At 39.2% G+C, this 25,991-nt stretch overlaps 1 protein-coding gene across 1 annotated transcript in view; it reads right to left on the bottom strand.

The window, feature by feature from the left end:
* Positions 1 to 285: 285 nt before the first annotated feature.
* SIM1 (SIM bHLH transcription factor 1) overlaps positions 286 to 25,991 on the bottom strand; it is a 62,295-nt gene continuing 36,589 nt past the window's right edge. Inside the window, exons 9-11 of the mRNA XM_058566854.1 lie at positions 23,423 to 23,591; positions 3,064 to 3,466; positions 286 to 1,016 (exon numbers count right to left, since the gene is read on the bottom strand). Of these exons, the coding sequence (XP_058422837.1) occupies positions 286 to 1,016; positions 3,064 to 3,466; positions 23,423 to 23,591 (1,303 nt within the window). The remainder of the gene's footprint in view (positions 1,017 to 3,063; positions 3,467 to 23,422; positions 23,592 to 25,991) is intronic.

Genomic DNA, 25,991 nt, shown 5'->3' with positions numbered 1-25,991 from the left:
ATATGCTCACTCAATCTACATGAGTATTTTTCAACTCAAAATTTATCCATTCTGGTTCCCATATAATTAGAGGGGCAATTTGTGTACTCACTTTAGCTCCATTATCTGTGTATAACCCTAAATGCTAGTGCTGTTTTCTTTGATTTCACAGAAACACATGTCAAATACCCAGTAACTTAAATTATCCTCTCTAACAATCTGTGGCATAGTAAATGCTGGTAATGGGGCATTAAATTATAAATATGTTTCAGAGATCCTTAAAGAACAAAATACTTTAGAAAAACATCAGCTTCCATTGGTTATTATAACAGATGTTCCCTTGTGTCCTTGCGCTGGGTCTGGCTGCATCCTTAGATGGGAAGTTACATCAAAGTGTGAGCCATTACAGCCCAAGGAATAGTTTCTAATGGTTTCACTGTCATATAAGTGCTCCAGGGCATATCCAGTTAATGTGTAAGCATGCTTATCAAAATACTGCCGGTGAGAGCCAAAGCAGTTTGGAGAGACGGCAGGATGGTCTCCTGCTGTCTGATGAGGAGACATATCCGAATGTAGATAGTCTTTAGCTAGGATCAAACTGGATTTTGAAATGCGATCCGAATTGGGACTACTTATCCGAGACAGTGCGGTGGGACTGTTGTCATAGTCATTTTCATGGGGGCTCAGCATCTTTCCCTCTCTCTGCTGGATGTGGTCACATGGTGAAGTGTTGGCAAGAGCAGAGCCGTGGCAGACTTCGCCTGTCGGTGGGGGCTGTTGGTAGTTTGCAAAACAGAGGGAGTGTTTTTTCCCAGCTCCATTAATGGAAGCCAATTGGTCTGGGTGGGCTTTCCTTAGCTGCAATCTGTTCTCTTCTTCTTTAATCATTTGCTGGGTGGCTCTGATCAGAGTTTCAATTTTGCTAGGTTCATGCGGGCTACTTTGATACTGCTCAGTGCGGTATCGGTCACCTGATTCGCTGGCAGACCCCGGGTCTGGAGAACTGACCACACTATCTTCATCCCAATGACCTCGCCCTAGAAATTAGAAAAAGTAAAAAGTAAGTGGTCTCAAAACTCACCCCCTAAAATGCAAGTGTATTTCTTTTTAAAAGGAACTTATATCTTTCATTTTTAATATATGCACCAATATTTGAAACAGACACAGGCTCACATGACAGACAGTGTCAAAGTACTCTACTGGAATTCATAGTTCTTGGGTGGCCTTTAAGTGCAGATGAAGTTTATAACAAGTTTTTTAGAAGGTTGCTCGTGGGTCATGAATGCCAATTAGCGAAAGTGTGTTTATACTTCTCCACGTATGCACATCATTGGACTCGTCTGACTGTAATTAAAAGGAAAATGCATAGCATTTGGTTTATGTTATGTTCTAGAGAAGTGTTACGTTAAATCGATGCTGAGAAAATGGTTTCAATTGGGATTTGAGAAAGATAATATAGGCTGGACTATTTTCTCAAATACAAATAAATCACCTAAAATGCTAATATTGTTAAATGTATCTTAAGTAGAGCTACAATAAAGCTCTAATGTTAGTTTTTAAACTATTTGATATATATATATTCAATATGTGTATATGTGTGCGTGGATATATATACGTCTTGTCCGAATCAAAAATATAAATATTGTCTTCTCAAATCTAGTGGCAAAAATCTGTTTCACATATAACCATACAGTGACTCCGGTATCTTAGATTATTTCTGAAATAAGGTGAAAAGTAAATATTTAAAATGTTAATAACAACCTGTTCTGAAGCAGAGAGAGAGATCTAACATGGAGAAATAGTGCATCCAAAATATATTCCATAAACTATTCTCAAAACAGTCTGAAGTCAATATAAAAAGAGAGAAGAGAAACAGGAAGGGACACGCGAAAGCTGTAAACTGCTTAATGCAGCAGAGAAGCCCTGCATCACGCTACTCATCGCTTTCCTTTTCCCTTCTCTTCTTATTTTATTTCTCACATTTTCTTCCCTACCATGTAGGTTAAGCCAGGATTTTCACTTCACTCTATTCTTTGGCAGGCAATTGCCCTTTGCCCTGCGTTTCAAACCATTACCAGTCTACCAAACCAGAGAAACTCAGAGGAAAAGAGGAAAAAAAAAAGCAAAATCAGAGAGAAATTAAAATCATTCATAGAAGGCAGTCAGTGCCTGGGTGGTACCTGACAGGAGACTTAATGGGCAAGGACAACATGGTCTACACATTTCTCATCCCAAAGACACAGCCAGAAGAGTAACATCGGGGCCGTTGGATCAATCTTAATGTCACTGACTTTTAATGAAATAAGGAGGGTTTCAAAGACCTGCCTGGACCCACGAATTCGGTCACGAATGGACAGAATTGGCTCTCCTTGCCCAGTTAACTTTGAAATGAACAAAGAAGAGCTTTGCTAACACTGAAGGCTTTCACTGCAGAGTGCATTTCTGTGTGTTTGTAAAGCCACATAGTAATCCCCAGGTGAACATCTCCATGGGTTGGTTCTAGAAATCACTCCATCCTTTACTCACAGGGTACATGGTGGGTTGTCATAAAGATGGAGGAAGGAGGCAGTTACTGGCATTTAATGCCCAGAGGGCCAGAGAGGTTAAACATCCTGCGATGTGAGTGATGGGCCGTAAAACAAAGACTGGCCTTCCCTAACATGCCAAGAGTGGCCTCATCGAGAAATACACTGAACTAGCCCAAAACTATTTAAGTCCACATTTGCAGCATGAGAATACAGAAGAAAATAATACACAAGAAATTTAAATGGGTACACACTACAAGTTCAATAGACTTATTCAACAATTCACCTTAACTTAATTTCTATGCTTTTTTTGATGTTTAAAATGGGAATCATTTTCACGGGCCTGTAAAAATAAATGCATTTGGCAAACATTAGCAAAATTAAGACACTTGAAATAGAGTGGACTTGGCTTTCAAAATCCCATTGGTGTGAGTTTCTGATTTGTAAATTCAAAAGAGAAAACCGTTGGGTCGGTCACTCCCGTGTCATACCTAGAATATTACAAACCTGCCCAGGGGCCTAATGCAGCGAGCTCGGGAGTCATTTCAACCGCCCTTACCGTGGAGCCTGTGGACCGAAGCGATGTGAGGCATGCTGTTTTCGTAGGCTTCTCTGCTTTCTGGGGAGGCCTTGGTCAGGGGCAAGGCTGCGCGAGAGCCCCACCAGGGCTCCCTCCCGGCCTGCGGCGTTCCCAGGAAGTACCTGCCGGCCTCACAGCGGCCCCCCTCGCAGGCCTGCGTGTGGAAATGCCTCTCCTCCACCAGCCTGGAATGGTCGAGCGCGAAGCCGTAGCAGAGAGAGCTGCGCTCGGAGAACTGCCTGTAGGCGCACGCGGCGTCGTGCTGGGAGCCCGGCCTGTCCGCGGGGTCCAGGAGCTGCGGGGAGGCGGCGTCCGTCAGGGGGCTTCCGCCCCACTGGCTGTCGTGATCAGATTCCGATCTTTCCGTGTGAAATCCCGAATACTGAAACCGAGAGGGTGAGAAAAGCGCATTTCAAAAAAAAGAAAGAAAGAAAAAAAAGAACCTTTTTACTCTGCAAGCACCCCTAAGGTCATACTGGGCTTAAGGCACCAAAATAAGACTCATCTCGCACCACTTGCTGGGCACTCCTGACACAGAATTGCTTAATTAGTCATGGTGCCTCCCAAGAAAATCCTTTAGGCTGCTGAAGGGAAGAGATGAAAATAACAACAAACACGGACTGAACTAAATACCAAGCACTGTTTGAAGTACTTCATGTGAATTACCCCAAGTAGTTCTTATATTAACCCTTTAATGGAGATATTAGTAACCCATTGTATGGAGAGGAAAGCTGAGGCCCAAAGGAGGATGTGATTTGCCCAAGGCCACAGGGTCAGCGGCTGACAGAGCCAGGACTCAAAACCAAGTACTCCATCACTACCCAAATGGTATCTCCAAAGGGAGAGTCCAAGAAAGCTCCATATTTTATTTCTATTCGCTTTTCACATTTTTTCTTAATTAAAAAAACACAACAAAAATAAGGTTGAAAGCCCCAGTGTGCTGCAACTCAACTCTTCACACTGGGCTGTTAACTCTGAGAGCCAGGCTGGATACAAGGCAAGATAGTTAACAAATGCTTAGCTAATTCAATTGCAGTAAAACTTGGAAAAAGTCTTGCCCCATATAAGCTAGTTCTATTCACTGGGATGTGTCTCCTGCTTTCTAAGGTAACACTTCATATGTGCATAGGCTCATTGGTATGGAACAGCTGCCGGCCATGCTGTGCCCTGTTGGATCTGTGGCCAGAGTATTTGGTCAGGAGTTGAAAGAAAAGGTAAAAGGCTGGGCAGACCTCCCTAGGTGTGCTTGTTGGAATGTCCTCATGAGCCACTAAAATCAGTAACATTATCATTCCTACCAGTTTTTGGTTACCTAATGCCAAACACAAGTCTAGGTACCATATAGAGATCATCTGCTATGATAATAATAGATGCCATTTTTTGAGAACCTACTATGTGTCTAGCAATGTGCTAATCACCATATATTATATCACTGAGTCCTCATAACCACCTGGACAGTAACATATCTCCCTTCTATAGATGAGGAAACTGAATCCCTGAGAGTTTTAATAAGATGCCATAGTCACCCCACAGTCTATCTGGTCTCAAAGCCTACACCCTGAGCCATGAGTTTATACTTGACAGAAAACACTGTTAAGGAAGAGAGAAGGGAAAAAAGGATCCAATGTTAGAGAGATTTCCAGCGAAGTGGCAAGAACTGCTTTACAGTCTCAAGAACCAAAATGTAAGTCCATTTTACATTTTCTTTCTTACACCGGAAAAATGAGGGATGGGTGTGTGTGGTAGTGTTGGGGGAAGAGGAGAAAGTCCTAGGCTCCGCTGTTCTCCACTTGTCACATGCTGGTTAAGCAAATTTTACCCAAGATGAGACCTTCACAGGACAAGGCAAACTCTCCTCTTCACACTAGGCTCACCCTGAGCAGGAGGAATAATCTCAACTCTTCCCAACTCAGTGCACACAGCAGCTCGGCGTAGGGTCTCAGAGCCAGGGAGATGAGGTACAGAGGTTCCTCTGGGGGAACTCCAAAGTATGCTAATAAACACAGCATGCTCAGGCCAGAGTTCTACGGAAATTCCAGGTTCAAGATTTTTCCATTACCATTTCTAATATTACTTTAATTATTTTCCAAATGTACATATGGACTATCAGCATACTCCATCAAGAAAAACGTGGAAAATGCTACTTCTTTCCCTGCAGGACTGTAGGATGTGGGACATCAAGGCATCCTGAGCTCCATTTCTCTACGTCACACCGCCATATGTCTGTGAACAGCAGCCTCTCTTCTCACCAGACACCACCTTCACTTCACCAACGATGGTTGGCGCCCCCTCTCCTGACTGAGTGGGGATCACAGCGCTATACGTTTGCCCTTTGGTAACACTCTCCACGTGCTTGCCTAGGAAAAAGTCAGATCATCAGTGCTATTCCCAGTTAGGAATTGCCCAGACTCTGCTTGTTTTTATAAAAGTATAAACCAGGCCTATTTCTGAAGTACTCCAGTCAAGACTTTTGAGCCCTGTTGAGAGGGGAAAAAGCTCTCCCTGAGTGTCTATGGGAAAGTGCTATTGGCACAGCAGACAAGAACATTCTGTCCTTTGCTCACAAAGAAAATTCAACACGAAGCAACCCTGGCATATACGAGGTACGCATTTCAACAGCACCCAAAGAAGAATTTGTCGGATAAGCCTCTTGTCAAGAATCAGGAAACTACATCAGCAAGGACACTGCCCCTCAAGCAGGCAGAAGTTGGGTGGTTCAGTTAGACCAAGACCTCACACTGCTTTAGCGGGACAGAGGAAAAGCTTAGCCGTAAACCTTTGTTTTTAAGGAGAAGACCTGTAAACTGGCACCTGTGTGCACCGTCAAGGGGTGCCACATTCACCCCCTTAAAATGAACTGCACTCTGTTGAGAACACTACAACCCCATAATTTGAACTGAAATATTTCAGGTGTTCATTAAGTATTTGAAGAAAGAGAGAGGGCAGAGGCGAGGAAGGCAGCCAGCCAACAAATGCAGCGCGTGCAGCACAACGAATGAACGAATGCTGCAGAAGAAGATCCTGGTCTTCCTCACACCTACTTTTGCTGCTTACTACATCTTGGGCAAGTGATTTAATTTCTTTTGTCCCAACAGGAAAAGGGTCATGATGATACTTAACCTACCAAAGGCTGAACCAGAGTTGGGGCCATTTAGTGAAGAGGCACTAGGGCCAGGGAGCCAAGAGAACTTGGTTCCAGGTCCATCCTTGCTACTAACTCTCAGGGTAACCTTGGGAAAATTACTTTATCTTTCTCCGCCTCAGCTATAGAATCTGTAGAATGACATATTGGGTTAGATTACACTTTCTCTAACTTTTGTCCCAGCTCTAATATTCTATATGATACAAGAATTATTTGGTATCCTTTCCAGTGTTGAAATAAATGATTCCTATCCCTGTCCCTATATTTCACTTATTTAAAGAAGATAATTATTTAGAACTATAATCCAAGTCCAAGAATTTTTATTGTCATGGTTATGAGAAGAAAGTTATTGTGTAAGTTATAGTTTTACTACAATGTCAATTTTTCCCCAAGTATGCCATTATGACTCAAGTTTTATAGAGACTACCATGCCTTTTGGTCAATAAATTATTCCATTCTAGAGGCTTCTGAGTATGAAGGATAATGGCAGCCACTTGAATCTGCATTTCTCCACACATCCTCCTCCCAGACCCTATAAGGTCATCAAGGAGCACAAATTAAATCACATGTGACCCATGCTGTCAGCATTACTAGAAGGCAGAGAATATGCCAAACTGCAAAGTATTTATAAGTAAAAAAATAGAAAGTCCAACAGCAGCTGCTATGAGCCTGTGGGTGCAGAGAGAAGGGTAAGGGGAAGTTTAAGAGACTCCATGGAAAAAAAAGAGAGAGAAAGGAGCTTAGGACATTGGCAAAATGCACAAAATCATCCTCAGAAAGAAAAAGCACAAGTAAGTGCCCAAATAGGAACACGAGCCAGTATCTGGTGGTTCACACACTGGCCACAGGAAAGGGACTCAAAATCAAGCAAAATCCAAAGTGGTGGCCTCCCACAAGTGTCATTTCCACAAAAGAAGAAAGTAAATTGAGAACGGGCTGTGTCCCTCAGACACACAGCAGTGACAGGAGAGAAGGAAGAGGGGGAACTTAGGACCCATGAGACACGAAAGAAAAATACCAGATAGGAGAATTCTACCTTTCCTCCTGCCCCTCTTCACTACCATCATCATCATCCACTTAAAAAACTGTGTTTCACAAAACTGACAGGAAAGGGTGCTCTTTACATAGTAACCCACCCCACAAAATGCCAAAGACTAGGGAAAAAATTCAACTCCCTATAAAACTCCTGTAGGGAAAAAAACATGAAAATGGAAATACGAACATCCCAGCTGATAAAAATTCTCACCAAACAACCAACCATGAAACAAAACAAAATTGTAAGACAACATTCCAAATTGAACTAGATACTCTCAACAAACATTTGGAGACACACACACACCCACACCCACACACGGGCACACACACCTGGAATCAGAAATTTTAAAACTAAGAAATGGACCAAAAACAACAACAACAGAACAGGAAAAAATGCAATAAAAACTGACCAAACTCAAAGAAATTGAATAAAGAATAAATTACAATTGTAAAAAGGAGAATAGATTTGAATAAAGGAAATTGAAGAAAGGATGGAAAACATGTAAGGAAACAAAAATTGGATAGAAAAAATAAAAGGATCAGAGAAAATGGTTGAAAGAAGATAGAAAAATTTCAATATACACCTAACATTTATATCGGAGTCAAAGGAACTAGAATTGCTAAACAATTTGAAAAAGAAGAAAAAAGTGAGAGAATCTGTCTACCCAACTTCAAGACCTACCATACAGCTACAGTAATCATAACTGTGTGGTATTGACAGAGAAAAATATGCACAGACCAATAGAACAGAATAGAGAACCCAGAAATAGACCACACAAATGTGCCCAACTGATTTTTGACAAAAGTGCAAAAGCAATTCAATAAAGGAAAGACAGACTTCTCAACAAATGGTGCTGGAGTAACTGGACATCCATAGGCAAAATTAAAATGAACCTCAACCTAAGTCTCACACTTCATATAAAAATTAACTCAAGTGGACCAGAGACTTGAACGTAAACGGTAAAATTACAAAATTTTTAGAAAATAATATAGAAGAAAATCTTCAAGATCTGGGCTAGGTAAAGAGTTCTTAGACTTGACATCAGAGGTACAATGCATAAAGGAAAAATCTGATAAATTGGACTTGATAGAAATTAAAAATTGTGCTTTGCAAAAGACTCTGTCAAAAGGATGACAAGACAAGCTACAGACAGGGAGAAAACATTTGCAAACCACATATGCAACAAAGGACTAGAATCTAGAATATATAAAGTACTTCCAAAACTCAATAATAAAAAAAACAAAACAGGCAAAAGACATGAAGAGACATTTCACTGAATAGATATACAGATGACAAATAATTACACGAAGGATGTTCAACATCATTAGCAATTGGGGAGATGCAAATTAAAACCACAACGAAATATCATTACATACCTATTAGACTGGCTAAAATAAAAAATAGTGACAACACCAAAAGCTGGAAAACTGGATCACTCATACATTGCTGGTGGGAATGTAAAATGGTACAGCCACTCTGGAAAATGGTTTGGCAGTTTCTAAAAAAAAAACTAAATGTGCAACTACCATATGCAATCCTGGACATTTTTTCCAGTTAAATGAAAATTATATTCATACAAAAACCTGTACATTCATGGCAGCTATACATTCAAGCAATAGCAGCATTTTTTTCTCACTTCTAAGGCCTCTTTGTCTCTTTTTTTTTAAAAAATTATTTATAATTGTGGTAAAATATATAACATAAAACTTTCAATATTACCCATTTTTAATTGTACAATTCAGTGGCATTTAATCCACTCACATTCCTGTGCAACCATCACCACCATCCATCTCCAGAACTCTTTATCTTGCAAAACTGAAACTCTATACCCAGTAAACAATAACTCCCCATTTTCCCCTCCCTTCAGCCCCTGGGAAACACCATTCTACTTTCTGTCTTCCTAAGAGAGGAAAAATAAGTCCCAGGAACCCCCAACCTGGTCTGGGGGTTGGGAGTTCCCAGAACCTAGCCACCTCAGAGATCTTTCTGAAACTCATATCTAATCATGTTACTGTCTTGCTTAAAAATATTCTTTTTTTCTGTCTTTCTGTCTATATATCAAATAACATAGCAATACCTCCTATATAAAGCAGAAACTATAGGAAGACAGAAAGAAACATCCCAATAATAGGAGACTAAGACACTGCTCTCAGTATAAGACAAATAAAGTAGATTTAAAAAAATAAGAAAGACTACAGAAGACCTAAAAACAAAACCAATCAGTTAAATATTATGGTTATCTATCAAACTTTACACACTGATAATAAAGAATAAATCTTCTCAGTGTACATGACTAATCATCAAAATTGATAAATATTAAGCCACAAAGAAAACTTTAGTAACTTTCACAAAGTAGAAATATTATAAACGGTACTCTCTGATCATAATAAATAAAGTGTAGAAATTAAAAACAAAAATTTTCTAAGTGCCCTTCCATCTGAAAAAAAAAAAAAAACTATTAAGTAACTCCTGGGGAAAATAGAAAATACTATATATCTAGATTTACGGGATACACATTAGACTTCTAAGTCAACAAAAATTAAAGAATAAAAATAAATTCAATTCTCAATTACAAAGCTAGAAAAATAACGAAAGAAAGCACAATGAAAAATGGTCAAAAGACATAAACTAAGTATTCACAAAAAATATAAAAATATCCCTTAAACATAGGAAAAGATATTCAACTTCTTAATAAGATAAATGCAAATTTAAACAACACTGAGATACCATTTCTCAACCACCAGATTAGCAAAAATTCAAAAGCTTGACAATACATTGTTTGGCAGCGTGTGGGGACACAGACACGCCCACATGTTGCCAGTGGGAATGTAAACCGATATGACCCCGATGGAGGGGAATTTGGCAATACCTAACAAAAACTGCAATTTCACACTTCTAAGGAATCATTAGACCAAGTAACACACATTGAAGTATTAAGGTTTAGGGAAAGAGGCATCATATATGCAACCTATTCTAAAATGGTTCAGAAAAAATAAATAATGAGAGAAAACAAAGGGAAAGAGAGAGAGAAAATGATAAAGCAAATATGGCAAAATATGAAGCACTGGTGAACCTAGGTTTAGTATACAGGAATACTTTACTATTCCTGCAACTTTTCTTGATGTATGAAATCATTTCAAAATAAATATTTTATTTTATTTATTATTATGTTTTTTTGGTGAGGAAGATTGGCCCTGAGCTAACATCTGTGCCAATCTTCCTCTGCTTTACATAGGGGATGCCACCACAGCATGGCTTGACAAGCAGTGTGCAGGTCCCCGCCTGGGATCCAAACCTGCAAACCGTGGGCCACCAAAGCAAAGCATGTGAACTTAACCACTATGACACTGGGCCAGCCCCCAAAATAAATATTTTAAAATCAAAAAATCCTATATAGTAAACTTACGTCTTATTTTTATAGAATGGTAAGAGATAAAGCCATTTTTAGAAAAACATTTTTTCTAAAGAAATGGGGATGTGAAGTAACAAAGCTATAACTTAATTATTTAAATATCCTTTTTTATTACTGATTATTCATATTTTGTGCATACAAACTAACAAAGTTATCAACCAGAAATTCCAGTAGAAACAGCGTTGAACCCAAATGTGGGAGGACCCTGATCTACTATCATCTGTTGTGACTTGTACAAAAGATCACTTTCCCTGGGCCTTGGTTTTCCCATGTGGAGAAGAGGAACAGACTACCTACATCATGGGATTGCAGTGAGGATCAAATAAATAATATGTACCGAAGCACTCTTAAAAATGCAAACATGTTACAAGTATGTATGTATCATGTAAAGGTCCTTGATTAATGACTCTCACTCAGGTAAACAGGAATGATTATCATATAACATCTTGTAAAAGTGACTTTTTTCCCTAGACTGTATTATCTAAAGGCCATACTTTAAGTCCCATCCTACAGGCAAGTGAGAGACAAAATATATATGCTAAAGGATAAAGAAATCAATATCCCAGGTGCAAAAAGAAATCAGGCCACTGGACAATCACCTAAACACTACGGCCTTTTCTTCCAAATATTCTGATTTTCAAAGCTGAAAAGCACTTTGGTACAATGGTTCATATCATGTAAACTTCGATTAAAAGCCCAAAGATGTGTTTGAAGAGTGGAGAGAGAGTGAGAATCAAAATCGATTAGAATACATGCAAGTCCTGTCTGCAGATGGTTCTCCATCCATTATTGGTATCTCTACTATTTTCAGGTAAAACAAAATCACGTTTTAGGAGCTACAGAATATCTGCTGTTCTTCCTTTGAAAAGATAACAACACTTTCTCCTATATTTAAAGCTAAGATACTGAATGATTTAATTCTCTATTCTAATTAGATTATATCAATCATTTAAAGTTCACAAAAAACTAATTTTGGGTTAACCTTGCTGAAACCTCTGTTTTTCTTTCTTAGAAAATTTGTTGTCATTCTGAATACTCTGCACCTTAATTTGCCCCTATTTCTGATGTAAAATTTAATTTTCAAAACAAGCACTTATGGTGACCAATTGAAAAGTGAATCTGATGAAGGACACCCTTGTTCTCATGAAACGTGAAACTAAATGCCACCACTAAAGGTGGGCTAGAGCTGGCAGGCAAAGAGCTTGGATGACTGGATGCCAGATGACAGCCACACCCCCCAGCCCCCTTTTCCACTTCAGTTCATGAAAGAATCATTCCTTCTAGAAGAGACTGATATCTCACCCAGTTAAAGATCTGAGCCATTGGTTGGGGCTTAATATGCATCCAACGGGAACTACTTACGATAATTCATTCTATGATTCACTCTAACACTTTTTGAGTGTCTACTATCTGCAAGGCAGTGTGCCAGGTGATATGAGAAATACAGCCCCACCTTCGAGGTGCTCAAATTACAAAGGGTACAAATGATGCACAGCGCACAACCTTAATACAAGTCAGAAAATGGCAGGGGCCTGAACAGGGAGAAAAACAATGTAGTTTAAGAGTTCCAAGAAAGGGAGACATTCTCCTTTCTTTTAACACTGCATAGGAAGGGGAAATGAACTATAACTGATTAAGAGGCAATATATTATATAATTTGCATATACTAACGAATACCCATAACAACAACAGCAGCTACCATTATCAAATACTTGCTGTGTGCTAGTCACTATGCTGAGATCCCACAGACATTATCTTATTAAATTCTAACAACATCTTAAAAGTATTATTAATCTCTTTACAGATGCAGCAAATAAAGCTCAAAAAAAAAAAAAAATTGCCCACGGTCACATGATTACGAAGTTTAAGAGGAGAGAAGCAATTCCAGAGCCCCTGCTCTTTCCGGTACCCCAGACTCATACAGACTTAAGGACTTCGACAACAGTGTCCTACCCTCTAAGCAGTAATGGATCCCAGGTCCCCAAGCATGTTTTCACAAAGGGGGCTTTCTCCAACCTCCACACTCCCATAAACCATGTCCACACACCCTTGGGTGATGTCCTCATCACTGAAGCGCTCTTCTGCCACAATGACACCTGCAGATATTCTTCTTTTGATAACAGTCATGGGATCCATTCCTGCCTCAACAGCATGTTCCAGACAGGTGCTCTGCATTCATCTGGATGTGGCAGCAACAACCCAACTCAGGAAAAATGCCAGATGTTCCAACAATAGATGTTCCAGTTATCTATTTTTATGCTGGCAGCTCATTGAGGTTTTTATCATTTTTAGCCGTAAAATATAGAGAGAGACCCTCTTATGGTAAAGTCCTGTTTTCCATGAAAAACTTTCACTCTATCAGGCATGAGCAGCATTCCTCTTGATTTGTGTCTGAACCATGAGAAAAAACATCACAGATGCAGACTGCACTGTACGAAGAACATATGCATGCTTTTAAATCACTTTTATCTTACTTTTTACTAATGTAACCCTGAAACATAAAATATGTTCTTTTTTTTCATTCACCGTTATGGGAAGAACAGATGGTAAAAGGGTTAGATTAAAGTAATACAGCATGTCCATTAAAATAACCCTCACCGCTGGGGGTGCTTCCCTCCAACGGGAGTCATGTTTACTATAAAGAACGGCTTTGGCTTACACACATTGGAAATTGCCAGGGGTTTCCTCGAGGATAAACATAACGGTAAGAGAAAAGTTAATGTCAGAATCAAATGCTTTTTAAAATGACAATTATGCAAGTTATTTTGCTAATCTGAGAGGCTGGCTGAAAACATGTGCCCGGGATAATATGACTGAACAGCAGGCAAATAAGAGTCCATTTCTAACTTCAAAAATTTTGCTCCCAAGAAATCATAGCTAATTGAAACTGCAAAGCAGATCTCAAGTAGACATTATTTTCTATGTTCCTGCACCCCTATCAGAAATAGGTAGAAACTTTTTGGTGCCACTTCATTTCTAATTTATTCTTATTAATCAACAGCAAAAATAATTCTGTATAGACTAGACATTAGGAAAATCTAAGTATAACATGATTTCTACACAAGTCTCACAAATATTTAGCATTGGAAAAGAACCCTCATGAATTTTTTAATGAAATTTGGTTTAATTACATAAATACATATATAGCTCCACAAGAGTTGAGGTTTAAAAAAACTTCCTCAAGAAAAATTAGAGAAAAAAAATAAAAGAAAAAAAAAGAAAAATTAGAGAATGCATTTTAAAAGAAAAAAATATCTATCTTGAATTGTGTTCCAGAGTCGAGGATGGTTTCACTAGATGAACTGAACAACAAATATTTCCATTTATACTATAAATAATTAGAAAGCATATACTGACTCAAAATTCAATTATTAAACATTTTAAATATTTTGGCCATTTCTTCCTTCATTTTAGAAAATGGTATACATTGTCAGCTTCTCAAAATCAATTTTTAAGAATGTACTCACAAGATTTTCACTCATTATTTTTATGATTTGCTCCACTTACAGTATAATCTATTATTTACTGTGACATTGTTTTTAATTTTAATCTACAATTTAGTTGTTTTTAGCTCAAAGAATATTCTGGTGAGAAATCTTTCATACCTGTAAGTTCCCTGATATATTTCATGCAGCAGAAACATGGGAAGTTTTTTAATATGCCTCAAGTGTGGTTTGAAATGTCATAGGCCTTCTCTGAATGCACCCCTGACAGTTACAAAAATGTTCCTGGGATTTGGTTTACTCACTTTTCTCACAGAAAAGTAACCATAGTCGACATCTCATTAGCTGTCAGGGTGATGTGCAGCTGGAAGGGAATCAGCACTCGGACCAGAGGCCGGGTTTCCTCCAAAGTAATTCTATAAGGAATCTCCAGTAGGGTTCCATATGGAAAGAGCTGTTCCCAGACCATGAAATCCACAATCCACATCATTTTGTAAATCCAAAGGTAAGTCCTAAAGACTTGCAGGCATTTTCATTGCACTGAAGATTTTAAACAGGTAATAAACATTGCTTAAGCCCCTTATGTCCTGGCATACACAGCTGTGAATGATCAAGAATATCCCAGTTTGCGTAGATAATACAGAAATAGCTCTAGCCCACTGGGTAAATCCTGGGTTTCCAGGACCAGTAGCACTAGTTTTAATGGTAATCTTCTTCCACAATGGGCTTTGGGCAGGAGCCCAAACCACTTCCATCCGTTCACCAATACTCTGATTCACTCTCTGATTTTTCACATATAAGTAGCAGATTAAACGGGCTTGAATTAGACGGGTACAGGTGGTGCCACCTGCTCCAACCCCTTCCTGCAGCTTTGTTTGATCCTCTATTGGTTTATTCCGAGTCTGGACAAAGGACAGGCTGCCCGAGCTGGTCTTGGCAATGTCCTAGAACTGGGCCGACAGATTGGCAGGTGTATTACCATCCTTCTGTATACTAAAAGAGGAGATCTATCAGATTTGTAATTTTGTGAAATGAAATTGAAGCTCGAAGGCCCTCTACCAAGTGGATCAATTTCAAACTGGTGTCTGTAAATGGAAGGATCGATCTACCTTTTCCTCTTCTAAGCCAAGCAGTAAAATAACAATGTAAAATAATGAAGAGAAGTAAAGTAAACTGAAGACAGCAAAATAATGAGAAAAACTAAAATAGCATAAGCTATCTGTTAAACAATATACATCAGAACCTTGAGCTTCCAGGAAAACACAGCGTTCATATGCTAAAGGGGTTTCCTAAAAATCTGTGAAAGACAGAAGAGTTAAAGAAATCTATATTTCTTAGATAAAGATATCCAAATCCAACTTTCTTAACTCTAGAGGCTTCCCATTATGTGTAGGTCAAACCCCACCAAAAATTGTCAAATAAGGCATTGCTCTTTTTAATCTCACTATTTAGTTTTAATAAAATTTGATTTTCTAGATTTCGTTAAAACAATTTTCCTGGATATATTTTGACGGTAGATTCAGCCATTCCCCTCTTCTCCTCTGTTCAGCTGGGGAGCAGAATCGCAAATTCCAGCCACCACTTCCATGAAGCCAGAAGCAGAGGCTTTCCATTGGATTTAGCACGGCTGCTTCACTCACTGCCCAATTTCTTTTTTGACACTAACTCTCCCTCAGATCCAAACCATCCTACGTTATGGAATAGAAACATATTTAACATGAATTATGCCTTATTGCCCAGGATCTGTGGGGATGAGAGGTGGAGCTGCAGCTGTGCTTCGGTGGGTGGGTAGGATTTAATGGGCTCAACAGGAAAGGCGTCCTCAGGGACAGCACACAGCAGACTCCAGCTAGTGTGGAGACCTGATGTAGGGGGAGCTGGAGGGGCAGGCAGAGGCAAGGATGTAGCGTGGGCTAGATTGTGGAGACTGGACTTCATACTATAACAAACAAGGAGCCTCTATGGGGTTTTAAGTAGGGCAGGGGGCAGTGTGTGTTGGGGGGTGGGTCCATGATGAAATGATATTTCAAGAAGCTTACTCTGGCAGGAATGACCAGAGACCAAAAGAACAATAAGGAGGCCAATAAAGTAGTCTACATGTGATGTCCTATTCTGGAGATCCTGCAACCTGGCAAAGACACTGGGGATGGGGTAGAAGAGGAGCCTGGACACAAGGCCTTTTGTGTCCAGAATATCAAAAACCAAACCAAACAAACAAAAAAACAAAATTTTAAGAGACTTTTCCCTTTCTTATAGAAGAAATCTATCCCTCATAGAGCATAACATCACTAAAAGTATAGTCCAAAAAATGCAAATAGATTATTAAAAGAAGAATAGGAGAGTGATCTAGAAAGTGTCTCCTGATCATGGGAAGTGGGCCCTGGAACTAGGGCTGAGCCCATAAGCCAACACGGATTCCAGAGATGGAAGACAGAGCCAAACAGCATTTCTTGCACAGACACTCACGTCAATGCAATTATTTTGTAATTAAAACACATACACACAACAAATATCAGCTGTCACATCTCTCCATGGTTGCACTGGAGATGACAGTGGGGACATGAAGATAGAAAACCCGTTTCAGGACCAGATGTGAATGGTTCTCTGCCCCTAGAGTGTGAGCCAGAGAGTGCTGTTCAAAGTTGAAAGAGCCTGTAGATTCCACCACATCTAACGCCACAGCACCTAGGTGTTTGATTTTTACTGCAGGATTTTGCATTTGTGAAACCATCCCTCGGCTGTTTTGCATGCATATCTTTTGCCTCTTTACATAGATTATAAATTGCTTAGTAGCAGAGTATTTTTCCTCCTTGAGGCTTTTATATCTCTACGGGCAACTAACAAATTATTCCTACACTTTTTAATGTATGTATTTATTTATTCATTCATTCCATTAACATTTAGTGAGTAAATAAGTGGGAGACACCATACTAGATGCTGGGGCAGAGTTGGGTGTGGATATGAAATAGACATGGTTACTACTTTCAAAGAAATTATAGTCCAAGAGAGGAGATAGGACATATCTAGAAGGCAGTAGAAGGTAGATTATTTTAAATAGGGGTCCAAAGGAGAAATGTAACTCAGTTAAATTTCATGAAAAAGGTAGCATTAAATCTGGGCCTTACAAGAGAGGCAGAATTTTGAAAATTAGAGATAATGCAGGCAGAAACAAATGCATGAACACAAGCAGGGAGGCATGGTGCCTCACTTAGAAATCTAAAATCTAGCCCAGGTTTATTTAAATTTTTGTGAGATTTATCATCATTGGATTCTCACTGTCCGGAATGCATTGTATGTGACATATATCACTATATATTGTAACATTATAGTAAACATCAATTAAACAGTATACTTAAGATATCTGCCCATTTGAGTAAACTATTTAGCAAAAAAGTATATGGTCCTGTTTCTAATCCCATATACCTAGTTTATCTACCATAAATACCTACCTTATCTTTACCAATATCTTATACTATTATACTCCAAAGCAAGGAGAAGGACAAAGAAGTTCCCTATAATGGCTTAGGTAGACTGCACCAGAAACAACCCCTTCGCCTGTCCCCATGGGTACTCCCTTCCATCTCGTCGCCCACTCTATCCAGCACATCTCCTAAAACATCACCTTTCTCTATGGACTCCTTTAATCAGACCACTCCTTTACCCTGAACATTCCCTCAGCAAGTTTGTGTGTCCTTTACAGCAGACTTCACTAGCCTATTTCAAATAAGGCACCTGGGTCCCTCCTGAAACCCACGTGCTGAGCGAGGATAGAGAAGCAGAGTAGTGACAGGTAAATTTGGGAGGTATAAGGAAGCTGATTAATGGGGAAGTGTGTGACCAGGGAGTGATCCCCCAAAGTGATCGTGGAGAAAACCTGTTAGTAACCAGGGAAGGATGGGCACCAGCCAACAGTCCCTGGACACCACTGCCTGCCCCCCACCACTCCCCCCAACACGTGCCAGGGGAATGAAAAGGCAGAAGCTATGGCCTTGAGGTCCCATGACCAACCCTAAGTTACAATTCCTCTCTAAAATGTTGGTCTTGCCTCCCCATTGAGACCATGGACAAGGTTCCTTAAGGACCCCACCTTTAGCATTTTAGTGCACATAACAGATATTTAACTAAATGCAAGAGTTAGTAAAAGCCAAAGTATAAATAGTAACACAGAGGTCTTACCTTACTGAGTTTTCTAAAATAATACTCAGAGGTTCACTTATGAAGATGATCTAAAAAGACCATAAAGGTCCATTCTAATAATCTCCTGGTATTTCTATAGAAGAGGGAGAGTAATCTCAAGTTTATACACGGCCAGAAAATATAAACAAGCCTGTATAGTGCAAGAATTTCTGAAAAGGTGACTTCATTTTTTTTGTAAGATGCATTAAAATTTTTTGTCATTAACAGCGAAGGATTACATATTTTATGTTACATATAAAACATGAAATGAAGAGATCTCTATCCTGGTAGTGAGAGAAGTACTCTGTATAATAGAAAACTACGCTGCGAAATCCTTGGTCCTTCTTTTCTCTATAACTTAAAAAGTCAGCATAGCCAGCACTTGTGTATTTTTGAGGCCAGAAGAATCTTTGCAGAAAGAGAGTTTCTACCTTCACCAAAAGGAAGCCAGACTGTTGGCAATGAAAATTAAGAGGGTTCTGTGGGATTATTTAAACTAACAGATGTGGAGTAAAACCTGCAAGTGTTACAGTGTATCTGTAGCAAGTGATTCAATACTTTCAGATTTCAGAAGCATACACAGTCTAATGCATGCACTGTTACTAGGAATTACATAGTAGATTGGTTATTACTGACTAGGGAAAAAGCAAGAGGAGGGCAGGATGATGCAATAAAACAGGACGGCACGCACCGTCTATAATAAACGTAACAACTGTAAACATGCCAACATGAGAAGTTTAAAAGGAAACTGGAATCAGGAGGCAATTTATTCATGATTGACATGGCTAAACGATGCCAAGATAACTTCCAACTGTATTAGAGGAGCTGTGACTAGTTCCATAAAAATACGTGAAGAATATTCTAGCAATCACTACTAGCAATTGCTAGGGACAAGTTCTGAAAAATAAATTCTGTAAACTCCATATTTTTAATTCAACAGAACTATGAAAAAGAAAAGTTGCTATTTTCATGAATATAAACCTAATAACAATAAAATACAACTGTCATAAGGGTAAGATTGCTGCTATACAGCAGCACAGTAGCTATCTGCAGAATCTTTGGAAATTAACTACAGTATTTCTTACAACAATTTTTCAAAAACAATTCTATTTTGACCTCTCTTGTCCCAAGTAATACATAGAGGTACAAAGGTGATTGAGTCATTCATTAAGTGACTATAATATAATCAAGTCTAAAATCATTCCCAAGGGCATCTCATACCAGCAGGGGACCTGAAAGTTCACCTACTACTGCAGACAAACTGGGCGGTGGCCGTGAATTACAATTTGTGCATATCTCGCATGTTCAAATAAGGGTGCCTAAATGATTCCAAAAAGCAGTGTTGCTGTTCGCCATTCATTGGATATCTGCTGGGAATTTCTAGATATGCCTAATAAATAATATTGATGGAATCACTAAGTCATCATTTACATAGCTAATAAGAGACACGAGATGTTACCCTACAAGCTCGATTTTGCTCTGGAAACTGCCTTTTGAAAAATCTGATGAGAATTTGCATGCTGAAAATATGGAAATAACAAAATAGAAAAGATTTTCTCTTTATTTTTGAGAAAAGAGGCAGAAGTATTTAAAATTAAATACAATTAAAAGCTTGATCACTCAGTAACTAAAAATGCATTTATCATACATCTATTAATACATAAAGAAAAATTCAATACAAGTGTGTCATTAACTACACAAAGTAAGCTTTAAAATGTAATTTCAAAATAAATCTATAATGATCAAAATATATCTATAATGAGAAGAGGTACAAGCACCCAAGGATAAAAAGAATCTTATCGATTCTTCCTTTGCAGGGCCTTTCACTTCAGTAGAGAACTGTAGTTCAGACCTTCACAGACTCACAGCAGGACTAGTAAAATGAGTGTCTAAGTAGCTTGCCTCAACCACAGTAATGCTCTCATTTCCTGTTCAAAAATGAGAACAAAACAAACTCTCCACAAAACAAACCAAAACAAACTCTAAACTCCTTGGCCTAACAATCCATGTTTCCAAACATATCATCACTAGTCCTCATCCAAAGGGACGTACTCTCCCCCACTTCACCCCCAGACCCAATCACACTAACAGTGTGTCCCTAAATTTCTTCATAATCTTGATCTTCCCGAAGTGTCCTCTCCCTTCCCTTATGCCCATATACCTGAATTCTATCCTCAAAGCATGGGCACCACACCTTCCTCAGTCATCCAGGCTAGAGTCCCTATAGCTGACATCACTCATAAAGCCCTTTGTATACACCATCTCCTAGACATTACTTATTCCGGTATATAAATTACCATTCCAACCGTACTGCAAAACTTAAGGACAATTCTTATACCACTTCTTTATAGTTTAGCATCTTTTACCCAACCCTACCCTCATTCACCACAATGGCCAGCGTAGTATCTTTCCAATGCAGGCACTCAGGTAGCATCTACTGAGTCAAAGACACATAATAGCAGGGACATATGAAAATTAAAAGCTAAGTATCCCTTAATAATATAAGGACAATTTGGACCAAATAAGACTTTTGAGAAGCTAAATTTTTTTTTTCCTTAAAATTTTGAGGGTCTAGAATCCAAGATGATAGTACTGTTGTTTTCTTCCAGCAGAAACAGTAATGAGTTTGCCCTGGATGTCATGCTTTTCCAACGTGTCCCCAGAGGACCCTCTGCTCACCCCATGACAATTGACTGCAAATGCCTGTTCCCTTGTGTGTCTACACAAGTAGCTCCTCAAAAGCAAAGACTGTTCCGTTTCTGATCTCTACGTATTAGTAGCCCATGTACTAGGAACTCAGTCAATAATTGACCTAGCACCACGATTATCTAAAGTAAACACAATTAAAGAATAACCTTTACTAGGCACATAAATGTTAAGTAAACTTAATTCATGACTGTGCAATTTCAAATAAGACATATGGCCAAAATTCTAAGGACTACATTTATATGGGTATTAACAACAAAAATGAACACACAAACGTCAAGAGAAATCCTATGCGGACATACGTGTGTGCATGTTCTTGATTTTTATACATCACAGACCATTTCTAGAAGAAAGCGCAATTTTGGAGAGGGAAAATGAGGGAATACAGGGGATTTTTCTACTTTCCACTCTTCTCTATTGCTTTTTTTTAAAACTATGGAACATGTATAACTTTCAAATTAATTCCTCCCCACATACACAAGGAGCAGTCTAATGGCCGTTAAAATGTTTTTTTATATGAGTAGTGTACCATTAGAGTAAACAAATAGAAATTTTAAATGTTAAGAGCTGAGCATGAAAGAAAACATAGACAATGAGGTTTTGAAAGTCCAAAGAGGAGATTTTGTTGTTTGTGGCTTAATTCCTGTATTACAATAGACAAACTCCTTAACTGTATTTCCTAATTTAAATTCTCCTTTCATCTACGTGTCCAACACTCCCATATATGTAAGGACAGAATTACCCAGAGGCATAATCCATCCTTCCAAGTAGTAAAAGGAGACAATAAAACTCTTTTCCCAAAGCACAAAATAGTAATAAGAAAAGCTTCTCAGATGTTCAATAAAAAGAAGCAAATTTTCCTCCACAGTGACTTGAACTAAAATGCACTTAATAAGTAAAGTGCTCAGTCCTCATAACAGAAAGTATCCACTGAAAAACATCTAGGCATCACACATCTACCTCCCCCCTTTTTGTCAGAGTAAACAAATCTGGTCTTCTGTGGGAGATTTTAAACCACGTGACATAGGTCTCTTGGGGTCGCTTGGGGGCTGGATCTTCTTATCTTGATATACCAAGCTGCTAAAACAGTTTAGCAAATAGTAGCTTCTTAGTGGCCATTAGTTCAATGAACGACATTTCCTCAAACAGTATACACTGGTAGAAATCAACAGAATAATATAGCTCTGATAACTAAGGAAATAATAGTTTCTGTACCCATTAGATGGCCATTTTTACTTTAAAAAATATCTTAGGGGCCATCCCAGTGGTGTAGTGGTTAAGTTTCTGCGCTCTGCTTTGGTGGCCCAAGATTCACGGGTTTGGATCCCACGTGCAGACCTACACACGGCTCATCAAGCCATACTGTAGTGGCATCCCACATAAAAAGTAGAGGAAGACTGTCACAGATGTTAGCTCAGGGACAGTCTTCCTCAAGCAAAAAGAGGAAGATTGGCAACAGACGTTAGGGCCAATCTTCCTCACACACACACTATATATCTGTGTGTATATATATATTAAAAACATAAATGATAAAGGCCATCTTGATGAAATGACTCCAAATCCAGTTTAGTTTTATACCAGCCCAGGAATCATCTCCTGTGTTATTCTAATGAACTGCAGGAAGTTTGATGTGACACCCTTAAAGAAAAGGATGGAGGCAGGTGGTCCCAGGATATCAGGAGTGGGGGATCCCCAGTGCTGTCCTACTTCCTTCAGGCCAGGAGAGAGTTGTGCACACAACTTGACCCAGTCTAGTTTCTATAGTTCAGTGACTAATCAGAAAAATAATTTTTCCTTCCAAGAATCAGGACTCGTCTTTGTACCTTGCAGTGTTTCTGGAATACCTCCTCTGGGTCTCATCAACTCACCACCTTGCAAAGATGAGAAGAGAGTAGCTTTTTCTACCACTCCTGACATCTGGAAGACCCTTTCTATTTCATTCCTCCCCATAAATAGTCCATCTGTGCTCAAATCTCAGGATGAAATGCATCCTTGATCCTTTGCCTCCACCTCTTAATTTCCTTCTACTTCAGTTCCTATCCTAAAATTCAATTTTTCTACATCAAGCTCTCGTTTTCCATCTTTCACTATGCTGGCTACATCTTTCTGGTTAATCATTGTGGGGAAGACATATAGGATCAATCTCTTTGAAATAACAAAGTTATGGTTCTGACCACAACTGAGACTCTCATGACCTTTATATAAAAGCAATAAACCACAAGATCACTTCAAATTTTTACTAGCACAGTTATTTTAAAGGAAGAAGAGGAGGAAGAAGATAGTTTTAGAAAGCTTTCTAGATTTATAGAAGTTTTAAATTTATTAAAACCAGATAATTAATTCCAAACAGTTTTACTACTTCCTCAACGGTGAGACCAAATCAGGTCACAGAAAAGAAAGCTGAAAAAGGGCAATGCACCTACCTGCGGGTATGGGGAAGTCCTGGATTTTGACTTTGAGCTGGAGAGCCTAGGCTTGGCCCCCTTCCTGCTGTCAGTCATGGTAGGAGTGGAGCTGCTGGCATAGGAGAAGGCTGGTTTGGAGGCTGAGATCTGATCCAGAGAGAGTTGCAGCCCTTTGTATTCCGTGTCCCTGCAGGGTGGGAGGACACAGCCCTTAATCAGCCACCACAGGAAACGGATTCCTGCGTTCTCTCACCAGGAATGACAGTAATCCATATTTGAAAGGGAAGCAAGCAAAAGTTAGCCATATATCTGGTTCCTACAAACACCTCAGTTATTTTAGAAATGCCTAACGTTTAACTAACGTGTGTGAATGCAGCTGCCACATATACCACAGCCAAATTATATGATATGCTCAAGAAAATGTTTCAATTAAAATATACATCTTTCATTATTTTTATAAGTAGAAAATAAATCCATAATTCAACTTCTCTGCGCTTTGGTTTCCTCACTGTTGAGATACGGATTATAAAACCTACTCTAAAGATTTCCCACGTGGGATGAACTCAACAGACAACTGGCCATCTGATTTATCTGATTATTGGCAAGAAGAATGTCTTTTATCAGCTGTTTCAAGATCAATCACTCTGGTAAACATTCCAAATATTCTTATAGCTAGCAATCTAGTGTAATCAGGCTTATAAGTAGTTAAAAATCCCTTTCAACAGGCTGACTAATTCAGTTACCGTAGAGTACATTTTAGCACCAGTTCTTTCCATTCCTTTCTTCATTCAATAAATACTTAAACTGCTAATATATATATATCGGACTATGTGCTACGTGGAGATGAAATGATATATAAGACACTTAGAGCCTCTGCTCTTGTGCAGAATACAATATGTTTGGGAGAAGAAACAATAAATGAATAAACAAGCATAATAACTGCAGGCTGTGATTTGAAGGGGATAAAGGGTGCATCTTCGAGAGTTCATTACAAAGATTTTGCTTGAGGTATTTAGGGACTAAAGATGAAAGCCTTGGCCCTGCCCACAGCTACCACCTCAGCCCTCTTCCAGGCAGTAGGGCATTGGTCTGACTCCTCCCTTTTCATAAGAGGATATCAACCCTTCCCACTGGCAACCAAAATAAAATGTTTCAGAGTCTTCTTTATGTGGACTCACGGGAGAATTTTCTCTCAGGTTCCAGAACTAGCTGGGCTGCTCCTGAGTAATCAATTTCTTCTTATCTCACAAACACTGTAAATCATATAACTCATCATGTCTCCCTCTTTGCACCAGAAGTCAAAAAGCCCCCAGCCCCCATCCCATTTGCAACCACCTCTAGCAAGTGCCCAAGTCCTCATGATAGGTATTCTGTGCAACAAACTCCACTGACTTCCTTTATGTTTCTTATTTTATTTTTCCTTTTCTATACTGGGTTCATCTTTGTTAAAAGTGTATATGCATTTTTTTAATATTCTTTGGATTAATACAGGTATATGAAATGCAATAAATGAATGATATTATATATGTAAAAGTGACTGGCAGATTTCCATGGGTTAGCAAATATTCACTTAACTTCTTTTCTTTTCCCTATTGGTTCTCTACAGAGAGATCAGGCAAAAGCTAAAGTATAATTCAGTCAAGAAGTCCCTCAAGTGACTAGAAATAGAAACCAGCTCAAACAGGTCCAATACTATCACTTACACAAACTACAATGTAGTACTCCATATCAGCACATTAGGATGGCTTCATATCAAATAGTCCATCTGCTCAGTGCGAGTTAAAAAAAAATACCCAAATTCTCCTACATGAGCAACAAAAACTTAGAAGGTGGGCAGGCAATTTGTCCTTCAGGCTGGGGAAGTCTGGTGACGTCACTGGTCTGCTTCACTGCTCTCATCAACTCCTTCTAAGGACAACACACAACACAGACTCTGAGCCCTCCCCCATCAGAAATTCAGTGCCCTCCAAAGTGTGACTCCTACCTATTCTTCTGACAATATCTCAAAATTTTCCTTCACCAGCCCCTCACTTTATCCAAAATAGTTCTCTCCAAACTGATCTTATACTTTCCTGACTCTCTCCCTCTCCCAACATGTACCTATAAAACTCCTCTTGGGGCTGGCCTGGTGGCATAGTGGTTAAGTTTGCCCACTCTGCTTCGGTGGCCTGGGGTTCATGGGTTTGGATCCTGGGCGGAGACCTACACACCACTCATCAAGCCATGCTGTGACAGCGTCCCATATACAAAGTAGAGGAAGACTGGCACAGATGTTAGCTCAGGGGCCATCTTCCTCAAGCAAAAAGAGAGCAAATCTTCCTCACACACACAAAAAAATCCTCTTATAAAGAAATATCTTAAATCCCACTCACCTCCACGAAGCCTTTCCTGACTGCTAACCCACTCAGGCCTTTAATACACATTGACTGAGTGTCTCCATGAAGACCCTGTTCCAGGGGCTGGGAAGACAGCAATGAACAGAAGGCTAAGTCTCAACCTTCATGAAGAATGCAGCAGGGCCAGTTCCTGACGGAACCAGAAACTATCTTTTCCTCCTCTAAACTTATTTTTCAAGTGATTATGTCTC

Source organism: Diceros bicornis, chromosome 23 (assembly GCF_020826845.1).
Source record: "Diceros bicornis minor isolate mBicDic1 chromosome 23, mDicBic1.mat.cur, whole genome shotgun sequence".
NCBI lineage: Eukaryota > Metazoa > Chordata > Mammalia > Perissodactyla > Rhinocerotidae > Diceros > Diceros bicornis.
Note: the sequence above shows the minus strand (reverse complement) of the source record. Positions and strands in the feature narration are given on the sequence as shown.